This window comes from Pollicipes pollicipes, unplaced genomic scaffold, assembly GCF_011947565.3.
Source record: "Pollicipes pollicipes isolate AB1234 unplaced genomic scaffold, Ppol_2.1 Scaffold_3087;HRSCAF=3621_pilon_pilon_pilon, whole genome shotgun sequence".
Classification (NCBI taxonomy): domain Eukaryota; kingdom Metazoa; phylum Arthropoda; class Thecostraca; order Pollicipedomorpha; family Pollicipedidae; genus Pollicipes; species Pollicipes pollicipes.
Window position 1 is genome coordinate 9374903 of NW_023596225.1, and position 20169 is coordinate 9395071.

Consider the following 20169-nt stretch of genomic DNA (forward strand, 5'->3'; position numbering starts at 1 on the left):
CAGCAAAATACCAACTCAAATTTTGGGTGCCATTTTCCTTTGTTCCACAGAATCGTAGAACATGGTGGACCGACTGCATCGATTGCATTACCTAGCTCGCAATGGAAAGCATAGATGTTTTCGTTTTTCCTCTGCACGGCAAGTTGAGGCAGAGACACGATCGAGATTTTCTCAGGAAGGAAGGTGGTGGAGCCCAGTGAGAACGCACCACGCGGAGCTTTAGCTTTTTGTCTGGAGTCAGCCATGCTCAAAATTAAAAAAAGAATCCGGGTCTGAGGGAGCGGCATCCCACTCCTCTCCCCCGCCCTACCCCTACCCTCCACTGACCTTTTGGCTGTACCCCTGAGCTGGAGTATATACAGGAATATGACTCATACATTTCATTGGAATGCCATGGAGGGGCGGGGGAGGGGGGCTCAGTTTAGACAAAACAATGCTCCTTTTTCATTTTCCATGAGGACGGATAAAGACATGCTCGGGGCATAGCCTCTTAAAGGTACACAAAAACCTCCACGTGAAGATGGATGCATGTGTAATATGTCTTTGTACACCTACATATATTTACACTGGGTCATTAACTGAGTGTACTTACGAAACAATTACTGATGTAACCGAATATGCACTTTCTTGGCTCGGTCGCTCGACAATGACCCCATATGTCTCGCCGAAAGCCAGCCGGACACGTGAGCGTGACCCGTCAGCTGTGTGTAGCCGATAGCAGAAGCCATCTTAAATAAATGCATCTCAATGACTTCGAACCTGGGAAGCACGCGATCAAATTATCCCTTACCGGGTATGACCGCATACAACATGGGTATGTGAAAGCACATAAACCGACAGACGTGAGCGACCTGCCCGCTGGGCTCGGCAAAGCAGGACGGTCGCAGATCAGACACGGCAGGTGCGGCCCACAGATTTGCTTGGACCGGCCAGCCCACCAGCCGGCCACGGTCGCAGATCAGACACGGCAGGTGCGGCCCACCGATTTGCCTGGACCGGCCAGCCCACCATCCAGCCACGGTCGCAGGTCAGACACGGCAGGTGCGGCCCACCGATTTGCTTGGACCAGGCAGCCCACCAGCCGGCCACGGTCGCAGATCAGACATGGTAGGTTGGACCCACCAGTTTGCCTGGGCGTCTCCCACCAGCCTTTCGTCAATTCGTCACAGATCGTAGGCAGCTGAGGGATCGCTCAGTGCTTTGTTTGAGTCCACCCTTAGCCCATGATCAGCCTGCAATGCATTTCGCCTTTAGCTTGTTCGCAGCTCGTTCTCAGCTCTTCCCCGGCTTACCTGCAGCTTGTCCCTAATTTGATTATCATCGTGTCATCACTCATTTCTAGGTCGTCCCAACCAGCCCCTAGTTCTTCCCCAACGCGCCCCAAGCTCGTCCCCAGCCCCCAGCCCGTCATTTGCCCGTGCCCAGCTGATCCCCAGCCTGTCTCAAGGTCGTCCCCAGCCCCCAGCCCGTCATTTGCCCGTGCCCAGTTGATCCCCAGCCTGTCTCAAGCTCGTCTCCAGCCCGTCCACTGGTCGTGCCCACACCTCCCCCGCGCGCCCCCAGCGCTTCTTCAGCTTGTCACCAGCTACTCCCAACCGTCCCCAATTCGCCCCTAATCCATCCCCAGCCCGTCCCCAGCCTGTCTCTAGCTGCCCACAGGCCGTCTCCAGCTCGTCTCCAGCTCAACCCCGTCATCCCTATCCCGCCCCGAGCCTGTCCCCAGTCCGTCCCCAGGCCCTCCCTGCCCCGTCCCCAGGCCAGCCCTAGTGTGTCGCCGCCGGTTGCATGTGACGTCACAGGCGCGGACCGCGCCCGCGGGTGGCGTGCGGTGGCGGCGGCGGCGGCGGCGACGGCGGCCGCCCCTGGGCCGCTGGGCCGGTTCTGGGTCAGTGAGAGCCGCGCGCGGCCCGCGTCGCCCGCCCCAGTCTCCCTCCAGACGTGATCCGCTCAACATGAGGCTGCTCGTGCTCCTGGCCTGTCTGGCGCTGGCCGCCGCCGTCCCGCAGCAGGTGAGCGCCCCGGCTCCGCTGCGCCTGACACTGCACCCCGCACGGCTCTGTACAGACTGCACGCCCCTCCGCCACCCCACCTAACGCACGGTTCTGCACTCTACGCACGGCTCTTGGTCCCCGACCACTGGTGCTCCCAACAACCGTACTTCTCGTGAGACGCCCCGCTCGCTCGCGCCGGCTCCCTGCGTTCGCTGCATTGGTAACAAGCGTCCATGCCCACGTGAGCTCCAGTAGCGGCGCCCGGTGGATTAGGCGGATTCCGCAAGCACGTGGGAATCATGGCAAGGCTGAAAACCGGACGCGCATGTGCTCTCCGGTCTGTTCCGGCCGCAGAGGTCTGAGCAGGCGTTAGGAATGCCAAGGTGACCACAAAATTGTCGTTGGTTAGAAACTTGTTGTCTATGATAACTTGCGTTGCATATTGTTGACTTCCTGTTTCTGCGTCTTTGACATGGACACTAATAACAAGCACTGATATCAGTCGCCTACCTAGTGGGCTCATAGCCACAAGTCAGCCGACCCCCTAGAACCTAGGTGCAGACCCGAACGCTTAGCCTCCTGAATATATGAGCCATGCATTGATACGTTTCAGGCCATCACATGCGGGCCTTAATATCAGTCCATCGTGCATAAAAACCTCGCCGCCACGTACCGGCCCGAGTCTGACAAGACATGACGGCTCAGTACAAAAACCCGGCGTACAAGCTGGGCGCGATGATTAGCACTGCGTGGTGCGCGCAGGCGTGCAAAATAAACTGGCAATATTTGTTATGCTATCAATACATTACTATGCAGATAAAGTGCAAACACGACGCTCATGTTGCAAACTATTCTTCGCAGATTTGATCAGAAAAGAGCAATTACTTCTTTCAACGAGATTATATGGTTATATTTGTTTTTCCCTTCTTCTAACTATTCTTCGCAGATTTGATCAGAAAAGAGCAATTACTTCTTTCAACGAGATTATATGGTTATATTTGTTTTTCTCCGTCCTCTTTTCTGATAAGTTGAACTCATGTTTGTACGTTAAGCGTTTAGAGACAAATATCATGATACTTGACTATAAACATCGTTTTGAGCTGACATGAAACGCATCGACACCTTTGGAGCAGTACCACTTCCTTGTGGCATGGAGGCTGTTAACTTTTTTGTACTGTCGTGGAGCGCTTGGCTGAAATCGTCTTGGTGATCTAATTACGTGTATTTTTGGTCAAACTTGCACAAACACAACGAACTTGCTATTCTTTTCACTTAACCCTGTTGCAAACCAGACCAAACAAGACGTGCAGCCCCGAGTCGACGCGCTCCATAAACGGTCGCGGTCGGCGGTTCCCACAAGACCGGGAAAGAATTTGTAATGTCACGACTGAGCCTCGCATGCACAAGTCGAATGAACGCAACGATCAGGAACAAACCGCCAGAACGGTGCCAGAAGCTGATGGCTTGGACACCAGAACAGTGTCAATGCACATTCACGGTCTCTTAACGCTCTGAGAACTGGCTTCACCAACGAGAGCAGCACCAGTTGGGTGTCCGTGGCTCACAACACTGAAGGACTGGTAAAAAACCCGCTGGCTCTGCGTCATCGTCTGATATAGGGGTCAGAAGTTATCACGTCACCGTATGAGATGAAGTCAGCGTAGTCAACCTTGACGTATTTCGCAACTTAGCGGAAAGCCCTGATGAGATGCAGTAGGCTTACAGGACACACCACCCTGACAGGGTTCATGACGGAACCGGAACACCGCGCACATAGTGTCTCGATCCCGATCTTATGGGTCTGACTGATGAGGCCGGAGAGGCGACCCAGGACCAGCAGTCAGGCGGTCGCTTCCCGATGATCGCGAGCCAGAGCACGATGACATCAGGTCAGCCGATCTTTCGCGGCCCGGGCGGCCGGCCGGGACAGGTCGCGCGCGACCACCACTGACCTGGCAGGATGTGGGCCACGGTCAGTGACCCGGCCGCGCGCCAGGAACCTGTTCAGAGCGCACGAGCGCCGGCGCCCCACTTACCGCTCATCCCGTATGCAGTGGCGCCGCCGGTTTCTCCGCCGCGTCGCCGCACCTCCCGAAATGATCGGCGCACGCCCGGGAGCAGGCCCCGCTCGTGTGGGGTCAGCCTCCGCCGCCCGACGGCCTCCCGCCGACGCCGAGCGACGGGCGTCGGCGGCGGCGCTGAGCCCGCCGGCAGCGGCCAGCGGCGGTCGGCGACGCCCGCGCCCGCGGTGCATGCCGCCGCCGCAGCGACGCGTCGGGCGGCTGCGGCCGTCGGGCCGGCCGTGAGCGATTGGTGGCCGAACTGACGCGGCCGCAGTCCGTGACCCACTGGCGCGTCACCGTCTTCCGCCAGCCCCGTGCCGGGCCTCGTGTCTGCCCGGAATGTGGCGCGGCCGCACGCCGCCTCCTGCACAGCTCCCGCTGCATGCCGCCATTCGCGTGCTCTGCATACCGGCAGCTGGGTGATGAGGATCGGGCTTCACTGATGGCTTCGGAGGCGTCAGATGAGCATGCGATGTAGATTGTGCTTGGAGCGCGTCCGTGCCCGGCGCTGCGGTGGCCAGCGACCACCGCCTGGCCCGGGACGAGCAGACCAGGTAGCGATGACCCACAGACCCACTATCAGGAGAGCAGACTACACTGACCCACAGACCCACGAGCAGAGCAGGCCTCACTGACCCACAGACCCACTGCGAGGAGACCAGGTCACACCGACCCACAGACCCGTCACGGGTGGAGCGGCCCATACAGACCCACAGACCCGTCACGGGTGGAGCGGCCCATACAGACCCACAGACCCGTCACGGGCGGAGCGGCCCATACAGACCCACAGACCCGTCACGGGCGAGCGGCCCATACAGACCCACAGACCCGTCACGGGCGGATCGGCCCATACAGACCCACAGACCCGTACGGGCGGAGCGGCCCATACAGACCCACAGACCCGTCACGGGCGGAGCGGCCCATACAGACCCACAGACCCGTCACGGGCGGAGCGCACCACACTGACCCATATACCCACCACCAGGAGAGCAGACCACACTGGCCCACAGACCCACCACGAGCCTCCCCATCTCAAGCATGTGATGACCAGTGCATTCTGCCGACCGTGCCCCTTTGTCGTGTACTGTTGGTCTGCACCGTTGCAGGGACGCCGGGTGAAGCCGAGTCTGGGCAACTCGCTGTCAGGAGGAGGACCCGTCTGCGGCGACGGTGAGTGCACTCGGCAACCCATCCCATGGGGGCACCACCTGCGCTGTAAGCGTGTGATTCGCGCCACCAAGTCCGTGTGATGACCCTGTAACTGCCTCCCTGAACATGACCGCCTCCGGGCGAAACAGCGGGCAGCGTGTCGCCGTGCGATCTGCCTCGCGCACAAGTCGGCTGATTCACCGTCGTTTCACTCTTGGCTACGCCTAAACATGTGAAGAAAGCCGACTCCGGGCATATGCCGGCTGTTACCCGACACGCACTTTCTACACGCTAGCTAATACTCACTGAGAGCAGCTCCAGGTCGCCGACGCCGTCCGAACGGCCGCGCGGTAAACCGTCAGACGGGGACTTCAAGTAGTGGCTGTGCGGTAAATCGTCAGACGGGGACTTCAAGTAGTGGCTGCGCGGTAACCCGTCGGCCGGAAATTGCACGCGTCGACGTGCTCCCAGCGCGGGACATGCACGCTGGCCGGCTCCCATTCAAGGGCGGATCTAGAACACTGCCTTGGATGGGCTTAAAATAAAAAATAGGGTGCTGACTTCAAGCACTTGTCGGATTGAATTTCTTTTGTCTGAAACTTAGCCATCTTGGGGGATGACCGGTCTCCATCTCGATCCGCCACTGGTTCCATCTCAGGCACGCGCCGCTCGCGCGAGCCGGGCCGCCGCGCCGTTTCTGGCGCGGCGTGCTAGAAAGCCGCCGACCGGTCCTGTGACGGCGGCTCCAGCCACCAGCGCGCGCCGCCGTGTCCATATCAGAGGCCGCTGCGTCGACAGGCGGCCGTCACGGCGGAAGCCAGCCCCTCGGAGGCTGCCGCGGCGGTCAGTAAGCGGCGGCCGGTCAGGGTCCGCCGCAGGCCGGGCCGGGGCGCCGCGGCGGCGCAGGTGCGCATGGGCGGCGGCGGGGGCGGCCGCGCTCGGGCGGGCCCACCCGCAGAGGGAGGGGCGCGGGCGTGGCGCCGCCACCGGGCGGATCGCGCCCGGCTGCGCGGCCGGTGGTGCAGCACCAAGGCTGGGCGCCGCTGCCGGACCCGGCCCCGTTCGCCTTGAGGATGAGATCTCGGCGCCGCGCGCGGTCGACGCGCTTCCTTCTCGCGACGGGGTGCAGCCGTCCGCGAGGGGCCGCCCCAGCCGGGGGGCGCGGGCCGCGCCGCCGCCGCCTCTCCACTGTCGGGTCGAGGTGTGTGGCTTATCGCCACGCCACGATCGCGGCCGGACGCCTATCGCGAGGTTGGCGAAACCGCGCTGTCGGTCTGCAGATGTTCTATGTAGCATTGGTTCCGTACAACTACCGTAGTGCGTGAGTGGCAGATGTTCCACGTACAGATGCTTGACGCTTTCGTGCGCCAGATTATATCCCATATTCGTCGTTTCAGGCCTCCTATTACACAGTTATGTCCAGCAATCTGAGTGACATTAGACGGGATATACAGAGACGGGGTTTCGCTCCCAGATATTGATCGCAGCTACCTCGTTAAAAAAGGGAGTCGGTTTCTCCGTCGTTTCCTGGCCTACTGGAAACCCATTGAAAGCGCCGTTGAGAGCCGAGGGGCGGGTGCTTCCCATCGGGCGGATAAAAAGCCTCTGGCCTCTCCCAGTTGGGTAAACAGGGTGGACGCACCGCCGCCGCATCCACCCCGACCCCGACAACCGCCCATGCTGATGGTCGGGGCGGACGCGCTGGGAGCGGCGCAAACTCACGAACCGGCCGCCACTGCCGGGGGGCTTGTGCAAGGGTCAGAGGGCAGCGGTTTGCGTCACGGCGCGCGGGAGCGGCGGGCCCCGCTGGGAGGGCGCCGTGCGGCCGTGGGGGCGGCCCGTGCTCTCCCCGCTCACCCGCCGACCTTTCGGCTGCACCGCGAGGCGCCGCCGGGCCCGCCAGCCGGCGATCAGCGCGCCCCGCTCGGCCGGGGGAGCAGCGCTGCCGCAGGAACAGCGCCAATCCCGAGGTCGTTTCGAAGCTCAGCATGCCTTTTAGTGAAGCAGTGTGCGTGAGACTCAGCGTCGAGTATATCTGCGTCAGACGCTTTGGCGGTCCTGTGCCCATGGTCAGGTATCCCGGGAGAAGGCGAGTGCGGGGAGATGGTGGGGGGTGGAGGTCGGGGGACTTGAGCATGGGAAGTCGCCGAGTGGAAAGCAGACCAGACAGGTACCGTTGCCTGCCTGTCTGTCAGCCGTGGAAGGCTACTGACATAGGAGGAAAGTACTTGGACATTGCCATATTCTTAAAGCCTGGTTAAGCACGCGTCCACCTAGCAGTAACTACCCAGCGGTCAACAACAGAGCCTTATTGGGTGCGTTTTTCCTGTCATTTTCTACATGCAGGCTAGTCTGAGGTTAGGCTGATATAATCTTGTCTCATTTAGTTGAAAGCTGCCGAGTGCACCTCCTGAGCCCCGACTGAGGCGACCAATGGTTGGGTGGTTGTGCGATTTGCAATCAAACGGCGTAGATCTGCGCGGCTTTCAACAGCGGATTGCGGAATGAATGATAAGAATCGCACCGTTGCGTCGATAAATGCTTGCGTGCATGTACCCTGTACCGGATAGTCATAGCTTCTCCTGCCACATTGCAGCACGCTAATCGTTTGAATGCAAAATCAAGCCTGTTGCAATGTGTGTGTGTGTGTGTGTGTGTGTGGGTGGGTGGGTGGGTGTGGGTGTGTGGGTGTGTGGGTGTGGGTGTGGGTGTGGGTGTGGGTGGGTGGGTGTGGGTGTGTGGGTGTGTGGGTGTGGGTGTGTGGGTGGGTGTGGGTGTGGGTGTGGGTGTGTGGGTGTGTGGGTGTGGGTGTGGGTGTGGGTGTGGGTGTGGGTGGGTGGGTGTGGGTGTGTGGGTGTGTGGGTGTGGGTGTGTGGGTGGGTGTGGGTGTGGGTGTGTGCGTGTGGGAGCACGTGAGCAAGAGAAGCCGGCTGAAGTGACGATCCCACGCTCGATTTACGAAAACTATTTTTATCGTTGACTATGTCGCACCCGTCTGGTCCGACCACGACATGCAATTCTTGCCAACGGTCAGGTTTGATTTAGTATAAACACGCAGGATAAAACACTTCCTTGGAAAACTAAACACCTCTGTCATCACTCCTCACACGTTTTCAAGAGTGTGCCGGCCATCTTCACTCGAAGGTGACGCTTTTCACGTCAGCTGCCTGAGATTGAGCGGTGTGAGGCGCCATCTGACCCTGCTCACGCGGCTGCGGCTCCGTGTGTCTGAGTGTGAGCTGGCACGCAGCGCCGCATGCACACGAGCGCTCTCTCTCTCTGGCCATCCACAGCGTGGCACCGCACCCGCTGTAGCACCAGGGTCACACGTGTAGCACCGCACAGCGTGGCACCGCACCACAGGGTCTCAGCGTGGCACCGCACCCCTTGTAGCGCCAGGGTCACACGTGTAGCACCGCACAGCGTGGCACCGCACCACAGGGTCCCAACGTGGCACCGCACCCCTTGTAGCGCCAGGGTCACAAGTGCTCGAACGCGGAAGCGACCTCAGGGTGCCGTCTTACAAACTCATTATCTGGAGGTCGACCGGTCCGCCAAGAAAAGCGTGCTTATCTCGGAGAAGGCCACATGCTGTCTGAGCTTCGTCAAGCGTGCAGGGCTCCAGCAGCATGGCACGTGTACACGAACCAGCGCCGCCCGTCAGCTGTTGCACAAAGCATTTCTTGCAGCGCGTCGCTGGTGACCGAGCGAAGCAGGATCGTCGGTCGGAAAAGACCTGAGGGAGATCTGCACGTGATTTGTGTGAGGGCCGTCTTCCATTCACGAGATGAGACGCTTGGGTATGCCATGGGCACTGGGCTTAAAAATCGGCCTTAACTGCTTAAGGCTCATCGTCATCGATCAAAAGAAACGCCTGCCTTCGGATACAGCAACGGAACAACTTGAGGCTTGTACCCTGAAGGTTGCAATCAATCAGTAAGATGCGTACGAATCCAGTGGCATTTTAGCGTTGCAGTGGCGATGTCTGTGGCCTGGTCCCTCCCCCCCCCCCCGCGATCCTGACATCTGTGGTCAGCAGCTCTGTCTGGCCGAAGAGGCGCGCCAAGACCCGGGCCTGGATAGGCAAGTGCCACTCAAGCGTCAAATGATGCAGACTGCATGCTATGACGTTTAGCATTAACGCCCTCGGCACCACCAAACTCTCGGGCCTTGAAAAGCTATGGCTGGCTGGTGCACACATTGTATTGGTTCATGCGGCCCAAAATTTGTCCAACAAATATCGTGAATCCAGCAAGACTTAATCCTGCAATCTCAGAAAGAACGACTCGCTGTTGTCATTTTCTCGTAGAGGTCCGTTTAGCTAAGGCAACATTGCCTGCAAGCGAGCAAGCAAAGCGGTCCGCTTTTTTGTCGGTGCATAATTGGAAGGCACGCGGCGGTCCTTGCGCAAGGGCCGACAGCGCTAACCAAATGAGCACATGGCCATGAGAGCTACTTAGTCCTGAAGCACATCTCGCACCGTGCGTTGTGAAATCTGTGCCCCCCCCCCCCCCCCCTCCCCGTGTCTCAGCGTGGTATGCCGCGCAGCATGCTCATTAGGCACTGACCGCACGCTGCGCCAAGGAGTGTCCCGGAACCGGTGACGGCTGCCTCCAGAGAGAGCCGCGCTCGCCAGGCTTAAGTCCGGGTGTCAATCGTGCGGATAAGCCGGGCGCGGTGCCGGTGGCCTAGCGTGGACGGTAGTCATGCGCATGCCGCCTGCATGGCCCGATGCAAGCGCATCTACTTTGGGTCGGTAACTTCTTGCAGAAAATGTCTGCCTTCGCGACGAATTTCAGTCAAAAGTCACCAAACCATGGCTTTTCCTGGAGGCTTTCCGAAGTGGCGGGGGGGTGGGATCTAACCATCGGCGCGCGAAAAGGCATCTGTGTTGAGCGCCACACCAGCAGTGCATAGCATCTGCCCGAGTGCCCAACGGGCATCAGTGCAGTAGGCACACATCTAGGTGTGCTGTGTGCACACAGAAGCCTGTCTACATACATGCCTGATTCCCTGGAGCTTGCCGCGACCCGGTGCGTGCTTATCGGCGGACAAACGAGCCGCTCGAGGCGCTGGCACCGTGCCAGTTGTAGTGTGATGGGATGTGTAGATCTAGCTTGTCATGATGCCAGCCGTCTTCCCGTTTTGTTGAGTGTCTGAGTGTCCCCAGAGGTCACGAGCGATGCATGAAAGGTGTGCAGATACAGATATGTATGGCATGCATTGAAAAAGGCGCTCACCTTTTGTTTTTGCTTCTTCGAACACGAGCGACCGCCGCTGAAACAATGGACTGGCCAGGCATGCACAAAGAACAATGCTGCATAAATACATTTTGATCATGAATAAGCAAACAAAAATACAAAAACGAACATCAGCATGACATTAGCCCTGATCAGTCAGTTATACAACCTACCTCGTGAAAATATTGTAAATCGTCATTAGAACTCGGCCTTAAGTTAATTTTAAAAATGAAGTCGCAGGTGGACGACAAAATTCCGTACCTGCGGGCACTTCATCAGCGGAAGCACGTGCCCTCGCGTGCCTACCACGATGCCGGAATCGTCCGATAGATTGCCCAACCCTGGCCCGCGCTTGGGTCCCCTTCTTTCCTAAGCGGACACCGTTAGTGGGGGGGGGGGGGGGGGGGGACGCCCACCTCACCATCGATCAAGTCCGGCCACGTCATGATATATCACGGCTGCATCGGAGCCTCTCCGCACGAAAACCGCACAGACCGGTGGCGTCTAAGCACCCCTGCCCGCAACGCCGGCAATTGGCCGACTAAGCCATACGGTAGCCGCTGAGGAGGCCAGAAAACCGGCCTCAGCTCGTCAACCCTGTTTGCGCGCCTAACCCGACTGGAAAAGCGCGCGCCCGACTAAAAAAACGCAGCCGGAGGCATACCCATTTGGCGGAACACGACTGGGCGTGATTCGTCGGCGCCATGCTCCCCACGTCCTCCGGGGCCCGGTGGTTTAGCCCCAGGATGGCGCGGCCGCGTCGCGCCGTCTCTGCAACGCTCTGCGTGCCGGCAGCGGGGACGGGCGCGCACGAGCGATTCAGAACGGCAGGCGTGCGCGAGGCCATAGACCACCGGCGTCGGCGCGCGGCCGCACCCGGCTGCCGGCTGCGGAGAGGTCGCTGATCGGAGCCGTGGCGGAGAAAGCCGGCTGGCGGCGGGCCAGAGGGCGGACGACATGTTCACGCGCCAGGACAGGTCACGCCGTGGTCCGGGGAGCTGGTGCGGGGCCTGGCACCGGTCAGCGGTCGGCTGCGGGCGACCGGCGCCAGGCGGCAACCTGTCCACGGATCGGGCCCCGCAAGAGGGGTGCCGGCAAAAAGGGCATCACGACAAGCAGCTACCGTGTCCTTGGAGGGGAGCTTTTCGTGCTCGGCACCATGCTCCGAGGGAAGGCGCCATTAGTGGGAGCCATGGGGAGGAGCCGTTCCTGACGACCGGTGGTCCAGCTGTCTGTCGAGCGCTCATGGACCACTCCCGATGGACCGCGCCCGCCTGCAGGAAAACCGCGCCCGGCCGCTCCAATTTCAAGGTTTTCCGCGTGAGGCTATCGATAGCCGTTACGACACGAGGCCAGCGCGTGGCACCGGCGTGGAGAAAGTGGGAGAATCTGGGCTACCACCGGATGCCCGCTGGCCAGGCCGCCACCGATCCTGGTCCGGTCCGGCTCGGAGGCGGCGGTCCTGGACCCGTCCGGTCCTGGTCGGCGATCCAAGCTGATGGTCCTGAGCGGCGGTCCTCGGAGTCTCGTCAGTCATGATTGGGTGGTCCGGTGGTCCTGCGGTCCGGTCCAGACCGGTGGCACTGGCTGATGGTGCCGAGTGTAGTCCTCGCTGACTCTAGGACTGCGACCCGTGGGCTGTGATGGTACCCGGCCTGTGATGCTGGTAGTCTCCAAAGACCGGTCCCCGGCCAGATGCCCTGATGTTCCCCAGCCGGTGGTCCGCGCCCGGAGGCTCCTATGATACACGACCGCCGGTCCCAAAGGTCCCGGGCAGCCGGACCTCGACGATCCCCGGCCGGCAGTCCCTGTCGTCCGCGAAGTAGAAGGGTCCTCGGTCGGCTGTCCTGGCTGACCCCAGGCCACCGGTCCTGACTGGCCCGGTCTGCCCGGCTCACCGGCCGCAGAGGCCCGGCCTACCGCGCCGGCCCGATGAGGGCGTGGTCCGACCGACAGCCTCCGGCCGCCCGCTCGGCCGCCGCCCGCGTCCCTTCCAATATGTGGCCACTTTGCAGGAGAAATCACGCTCTTTCGGAGAGAAAACGGGACCCGCCGCGCCCAAAGTCGACTTTCGGAGTTTCGCTACGGTGATGGCCCGAACGGCAGCGTTTGTGTTTCCTGACGGGGTAGCAACCTTAGTCACTGACGAGCGCTGCTGATCCGTTCTCTTTAGCGTGTGTTCACGATTTAGGTGGGCAACAGCATGTCTCGTTTTTTAAGCCATGACCGCTCATGAATCCGGCGCTTGGGCTGAGGAAAGTCGGCGGTCATGCGACAGTGTTGACGCTGTGGCGACACAAGAAACAAACGCCATGTCAGTCCGGCTCCGTCCTGGCTGCACGATATCAAGTCTTACCCGTGCCTCACCAGGCTGTAGTATCATCTGATCAAAAACCTCTGACTCAGATGGAAAGTGGATGCACGTTTGATTTATATATCATAACTGATTTATATAGCGTTTCTAGATGCGAGGCAGCTTGTGTGAAATGTGTGTGATCAACACATGAAAACAGGAATTAAATGCTCTGGATGTTAGCTGGAGTAGACGCTTTCACATTTTCACTCTTCTTCGCTGACGGAGCATATTCCCATTCCAAAGTGGCATGCTGCTGGGAGCGCGGTCCACGCTCAGCGTCCATGGACTGCCCGCTGTCAGCCGCGGGCATGGTTTCAGGCTTTTCGATGGCGTAACGCCGACCGATCAGCCAGCTCGTGCCGGGGACCGCAGCGCTCAGGGCTGTGGTGGCAGGGCCGATTCCCCGAGGCTTCTCCAGCAGCCTCACAGCTTCCGCCGACGCCTACGCCGAGCGTGCGGCGCTGCTGGAGCCGCGTCCGGAGGCGGAGGGGGCCGCCCCGCCGCCAGCCGGCCGCTGGCCCCTGAGAAGTGGTGTCCGCGCTCACGTGACCGACGCTTTCACTGGCGACAATTAGCGCCGCATTAAGCGGGCGGCTCACTCGTAAGCGGCGCCGCGGTATGCCGCCGGCGCGCCGGGTTCGGCCCGACACGCGCTGTCCAGCCGGCCGCGCGCCGGGTTCGGCCCGACGTGCGCCGTCCAGCCGGCCGCGCGCCGGGTTCGGCCCGACGTGCGCCGTCCAGCCGGCTGCGCGCGACCCCGCGTTTGGCGGCCGTGGCGCTGCAGCAACGGAGCGCCGAGAAGGGCAGGGTCTCGGCTCGTGAGGTGACAGCCGATGTCGACGTGGGCGTGGCTGCCAACGGTGGGGGACAATGACCTCTGTGGATTTCACTGCACGAGCTCTGAGAATGACCAGAAGTCGTGGGTTGGTTTGCCACTAACAGACATTGCAACGGACTCGCCATACCCTAAATCATTGAGGAATGTGTCTGGACGGCTGCTTATGTCTGTGGTCTGTGGCTGAGTGGGTCATTTCATTCTCATTTTATTTCATATGCTTTCAACAAATCGTGTCTTTGCTTCCGGGAGACGGCCACTTACCTAAACGAACTACTAGGCCATACTATTCACAGGCCCACCCGAGTGTGCTCCCTTTTCGCCTATTATGGTCCGCCTCAAGCAGCTTTGTACCTATCTGATTTGAAGTGTATGTATGGTTACCGCAGATTCGTTATGTAGGCTTTGACGGAAGTGTCGAAACCGACTTCGTCGGCACAGGCATCGTTGATTATGCCGCCACGCCAGCTGTTTTTTGAGAACGTTCATGCTAAGTGTTCGAAGATCCAAGCAGAGGCTACCACAATGGGCTCAGCTTAACATTTATGCTAGGCGCAAAAATCAGACCTGGGTCCCCAACTCAAAGTCCTCACTGGCATCACCACACTGTCAGCGTATAGGCCGACCACGTCAACCGCCGACCCGCCTCGACTCGACCCAAACCGCGCCTCCTTCCGGCAGCGGGCAACGCGGAGGCGAGCAAGCCGCAGAACCTGCGCGTGTCGGAGCTGGTGTCGTGGGTGCGCATCACGTGGGACCGGCCGGCCTGCGAGGGTGACCTTAACTCCTACATCATGGTCGTGCTGGGCGGCAGCACCAGCTACGACACCGAGATCAAGGTGAGGGAGGGTGCTGGTCCTCCGGTGCCTCGTCTGACGTCGGCTGCGTCATCGGCCGGCTGCTTTGATAGGCGACTTTTCACGCGCTGCATGTTTTCGGGGTGTCTGCGTTGAGCCGGCGTGCAGCTCCTGAAGTGGAGCCCGCCTTGTTGTTCGCATCTGTTCTGACCTCTGATGCTGACGCTGGCTCGACAAAAGCGGTATGTGTGGTGACCTCTGCCGTGGGTGTTCTGACCTCTGACACTGACGCTGGCCCGACAAAAGCGGTATGTGTGGTGACCTCTGCCGTGGGTGTTCTGACCTCTGATGCTGACGCTGGCCCGACAAAAACCGTACGTGTGGTGACCTCTGCCGTGGGCTCGCTCGTGCTCGCGGCACCTCGGTCCAACTCAGACGCAAGTCCATCCTCACCGGCGTCACCTGTGCTCACCTCTGCCGCCGGTGCGCCTGCGCCGCGCAGAGCCTCACCCCTGGCGCGTGTCGGCGGGTCGCCGTCTCACCCCGCGCCGCCCGCTCCACAGTGTGACGAGCAGCAGTGTTCGTACGACATGAACCCAGCCGTGTGCGACTACTGCATCAGACCGGGCGTCGACTACACGTTCTCGGTGGCCGCTGTGCTCGAGAACTCGCAGCTGGGTCCGGCCGCCACCGTCAACCAGGCCGTCGGTAAGCGGGAGCTCACGATCTGTCCTCCCCTCACCTCCAGCCGGCAGAGCTGACAAACTGGTCCCCCCCCCCCCCCCGGCCGCAGCAGAGGCCGTCATCCCAGCTTCTCCAGTCCGCAGGGAGTTCGCGGCCCAATTCCCTCCTTTCCGCCTCCTTGTGGACCCACCTCCTCGGGTCCGCAGCGAGCTCTGAAGCCCGCCCTCCATGCCCGGGAAAGCCATCAGGGACGGCCGCGTTTTTCACGCAAGGCTTAGCACGCAGGCGGAATACGTTGCCTTGACTTATTGTTCACGTGGGTGACACTGGCTCTCCCTGCATCGCAAGCCGTTTTTGTTTGTGCTGCCGTCAAGGCCAAGGCGGGACAAAGAGCTTCCTTTTTCTGAAGAGTGAAGTTCATGATCAGTACAGCGCCGGGGTTGTTGGCCTCTTGTCAGTTGTTTGTAATATCACCATCTGAGTACCAGGTTATCCAAGCATCAACAAGATTCTGTGAAATTAATGTTAGGCAACAGCGGCAGATAACTGTTTCATCGGCTGCTGTCACCTTGAAATATTTTGCATGGTCTGTTTTCAATCGATTTTTAATTACATGGTTGGTGCATTGTAGACTTCGCGGATTAGCTTACATCCTGTTCCGATCGACACCATTGGCTATTTTCCGTGATGCAAGTGGGGCGCTGAAAGAGCCCCTGCATAAATCCATACCTAAAAGGCCTTACAGGAAAAGTTGGACCATTACCAAAGGTCCGACAAGATTAAATCACCTGTACAAGGACCGTTAGCACAGTGTCCCCAAACGACGGTGCATACTTTGTGCACCAGGTGCGCAGTGAAGGCTGGAGAACACATGCATCTGCCGTATGACCCAATGCAGCGCTTGCTCCTTTAACCATCTCCTCATCAAAAGCTCAGGCGAACAAGCCACCAACAACACCCCACCCGTCCCCAGATGTGGAGACGTGTCCCAACTTTGTGGCGCCGCTGCACACGACCACGCTGTGCCGGGGTGTCTCCGAGGTCAACGCCAACGGCGACTGCAACAACGACATCCTCTGGAGCAAGGGCTCCATGTGCCAGGCGCGCTGCGAGGAGGGCTACGGCTTTTATGAGTCACCGGCCAAGAAGTACTCGTGCGGCGCTGGTGGCGAGTGGAGTCCGAGCGGCAGCGCGCCCCAGTGCTACCGTGAGTACCCCCCCCCCCCCCCGCCGCCGCCGAGGCCGCTCGAGGGGCTTCTGCAGTGGGGCTCGGCGGGTTGCTGTAGCACTCGCGGTGGCGTTTAAAGGCGGGCTGGGTGGGACTGGTCTTTGCGGCTCCACGGAACTTGACAGTTACGGTTTGTGCTGCACGGTATATATATATATATATATATATATATATATATATATATATATATATATATATATATATGTGTGTGTGTGTGTGTGTGTGTGTGTGTGTGTGTGTGTGTGTGTGTGTATCACGTTCCATATCATCATCGGGGACTGGCATGTCTGATATGGCATGATCTTTACAAGGAAATCTTTCCGAATATTTTTGGTATGCACTTGGTATCAGAACCCATACTAGTATTGCTTCGAAAACCTCGATCCCAGCTCTCCATCACAGCAATTCTAGTTCAAGTAACATTGGTCGATACATGCCCAGCACTGCCGCGACACGGCAAACTATGTCTCATCCTGGGCTCTCGTCCTTTGATAATTGCCGTCAAAGACCAGCTTTACGAGCGCCGTTCGGTTTTTATCCCACATGTCTGTTACACACCTAACACAGCTGGACTCGCTACCAACCGAGCTACAGGGCTGCACGTTTTAGCTCAGTGAACTGCAGGGGCTACCGTTTAGTGACGAGCTTTGATGGCTTTCACGATTACGTTCCAAAAGCACATTTCATGAGTATGGTAGCGTTGTTTTGCCATGTGATGCACATGCTCCGTGGCAGGAGTAGAATCCAGGTATTTTGGTAGCCATGTCACTTCTGCGTATTTGTACCATCTCGCTACAAAAGTTCTCAGGTGGCAGCATTTCAACCATTGCTGGTGGAGGTGAATACGAGCCAGAGCTCATGGCGAGCCTGAAGCGCCGACATGCAGTGCTACACGGGTGCTACACGGGTGTTACACGTGGGCAACCGGCCATAACGAGCTCGTGTCCAACCCGCAGAGATCGTGCCCGTGTTTTCCGCCAACCTGCAGTATAAGATCACGTACCAACGCGAGTCGGTGGAGTCACTCAAACACCAGTTCGACGGCCTCGTCTACAAGTACAACGACATCTTCTGTCCATATCCGGAGGAGTGCGGCGTCTCCGACCTCAGCATGAAGACATCGGTAAGGCCACTCGCTCTCCATGCACGGGGACGAGGGGGAGGGGTCACAACGCTCTCGTGACCATGGAAACGGCCTTGAAGCGACAGATATTCTCACGGGTGACGCATTCTCACATGATGACGGTTTCACATTTTCGCTTAACCCGGCTGTTCTGGTATATCGGAGGTCGGTTATATCCAGAACAGGAACTCATAGTGACGAAAAGTTAGAAGCTTAGGGTTTTTTGCCCGTATCGAGCGAAACCCCCTCGTCCCGTTATTCGCCATGTTACACGTGAACTTGCGACTTTGTTCTTTTCAGTTGATCTTATAAGGGTCGAATGGTGACTTACAAGATCTCCCCATACGTACTGTTTCTGTATTGTAGCGTCTGCATAAGTTGGCACCGCATGGTTGAACACTGAATGTGTCTGATGCCTCCTCTGTTTGTAACTATACAGATTGATTCGGCTTGGCTCACACACATACAAAGTGTTTAGCTTTACTGCGAAATCAAATCAAATTTACGTGTAAATTAGATGGCGGCAAATAGCTTCTCAAACCACTTAGCGAATCGCACAAACATCGCCTCTGGCATTAAGAGAAATACATGAAGAATAGAAGAATAGCAGTGCCAAAAATGCATTCGTTTTTAATAAACGTGCCCGGCTCGCCTTCTCAAGTTTTGACCTCAGATTACTGAGACAAGCAATAACTTGCCCATGGAACAATGCTCGTGGTTGTGGTCCAGCAACTCTGCTGAATCATGTATGGCCTTTCAAGCGACTGTTGTATCTGTGAATGGCGATTCGTTCCTCGGTTCACGACGGGTCAAAATGACAATCAGTAAAGCACAATGCTTCTCCATTGCGACTCAACGGTCTATGGAGGTCACCAAATTCAACGTCTGGTGCACACTAGGTTCTCATCATGCGTCTCTCACCCCACCCCAGACCTTTAGACCTCTATCACCTCAGACCTCCAGCCAAATCTCCCCCTGTCCATTACTGACAACGGCCATCTCCCCGCAGCGTGACAACGATGGCCGCCCGCTGGTTGACGTGGTGCTCACCATTGACACGCCAGTCTACAACATCACCGACCAGGAGGGTTTCGTCGACATTGTCGGCGAGGCGCTCAACACTGTCACCGAGGACAACGCCTTCATGACCCTCATCGACTACGACAACATCGAGCTGGTGCTGCCCGTACTCAGTCGCCAGGGCAAGCGCACCAAGGCAGTGCCTATGCTCTGCTGCCAGAAGTGCCCCGAGGGTCACGACTACCGGCTCGGACACTGCGGTTAGTTGGCGAGGCGGCCGCCAGGTGTCGGGGCGGGCGGTCTGCCAGGGACCGGGAGGGAGCACGCTGGAAGATGGCAGAAGCGTGTGTTAGTGGTGGAACGCGAGAGGAACGGGGTAACGGACGTTAGCTTGGCACACGCTTCTGAGGCAATAACGGATGCTGGTGTTTTATTTGTAGGTGGGGGTACAAAACGCACGGTAGTGCGAGTCAACTTGAATGTTGGTCGAGTGTCTATCAGAGACGATGCAGCAATTGAAATAGTCTCGAGACAACCAAAAACGAAGACTTAACTCTCATCTAACACTCGCTTGAATGCGTGCAGTAGCCAAGTAGGCTAAACTACGACTGATCATGATCGATTGTGTTAAGTTGCTCACATTTGGCTTTTGATTCTTTTCCTCAAGGATATTTCGCTGGCTATCTCATGCCTGACGATTGCCATGGTGAAGAGAGGCGTTCATTGCTCTATGGTTTGCTTTTATATTTCGGTTACTGCCCAACAGACACCATTAAGTCAAGGTTGGTCTTGATCGCCCTCACGCTGTGCTACGACAGACAGAGGCCGACACTGATGCTTGTTTTCCTCTCCGTGCAGTGAACTGCCCGGACGGTGTCTGCAACTGATCCCGGCTGGGTAGCCCACTCGCCTGAGGTGCTGCGGGCCCGGGTCAGCTCAGCGCCACAGCCGAGCAGCGGGAGCGGGACGCTCGCTGTCGGCCGGTCAACTCCGCCGTCGACGCATCCTCCGGCGGCGAACCCCTCCCCTCCCGGAAACCCTCCCCCTGGTCGCGCGTCCGCCCATGACGCGGGGGTCGTCGCGGACGCCACGCCTCCGGATGGAGTCCGCCCGCCGCCCGCATGGACTCGCGCGTCCGCGGCGCGCCGTGCGAAGTCCGCACCGTCGGTCCGCGGCGTGCGGCGAGTGCGGCGAGTGTGCGTCTTCCGTGCAGTGCCCAGCGACGGCGGCAGTCTGCGCGTGGCCGGGACCTGAGCCGGCCGCGTTAGTGTAGTTCTGAGTGGCGGCGGGCGCCAGCGCAGGGTCGAGCCCGTGCGGCGGACGGTGCGGCGCGCCCAGCAGGCCGGCACACGTGCTCTCAACGGTGAGAGAGTCGAAGCGATGCGTCGTATTGATACGTGCTCAACGTCTTACCCATACCATGTGAAGCAAATCAACCCAATAGACCGGTAGACCAGAACGCTAGAACCTTTGTAGACAAGCTCCGTAGAACAGCCGCATCTTTCCGTCCTCATCGCTAGGCCATCGACCCTATTTATTGTTACAATATTCTGTAGGTGGAGTAATACGCGACGAAGCATCCCCGGAGCCTCGATCTGCCGTTGGTTGTTGCAAGTTTCATGACTGTGTTTCCAAAGTGTGTGTAAATAAACGGTCTAAAACATAATAAAACCCAAACGCGGT

General features: G+C 58.8%; 1 protein-coding gene across 2 annotated transcripts; it reads left to right on the plus strand.

The window, feature by feature from the left end:
• The first annotated feature begins 1933 nt into the window (after positions 1 to 1933).
• On the plus strand, positions 1934 to 19946 carry LOC119089725 (uncharacterized). Of its 2 annotated transcripts, none has more exons than XM_037212536.1 (8): positions 1934 to 2009; positions 5161 to 5224; positions 14316 to 14473; positions 14995 to 15139; positions 16089 to 16322; positions 17300 to 17466; positions 18476 to 18746; positions 19345 to 19946. In XM_037212536.1, exons 1-8 carry the CDS (start codon positions 1953 to 1955, stop codon positions 19371 to 19373), a joined length of 1125 nt encoding a protein of 374 aa, XP_037068431.1. In that variant the 5' UTR covers positions 1934 to 1952; the 3' UTR covers positions 19374 to 19946. The 2 variants fall into 2 exon arrangements, with proteins under 2 accessions (XP_037068431.1, XP_037068432.1); XM_037212537.1 differs by having other exon boundaries at positions 1936 to 2009; positions 5176 to 5224.
• The last annotated feature ends 223 nt before the right edge of the window (positions 19947 to 20169 follow it).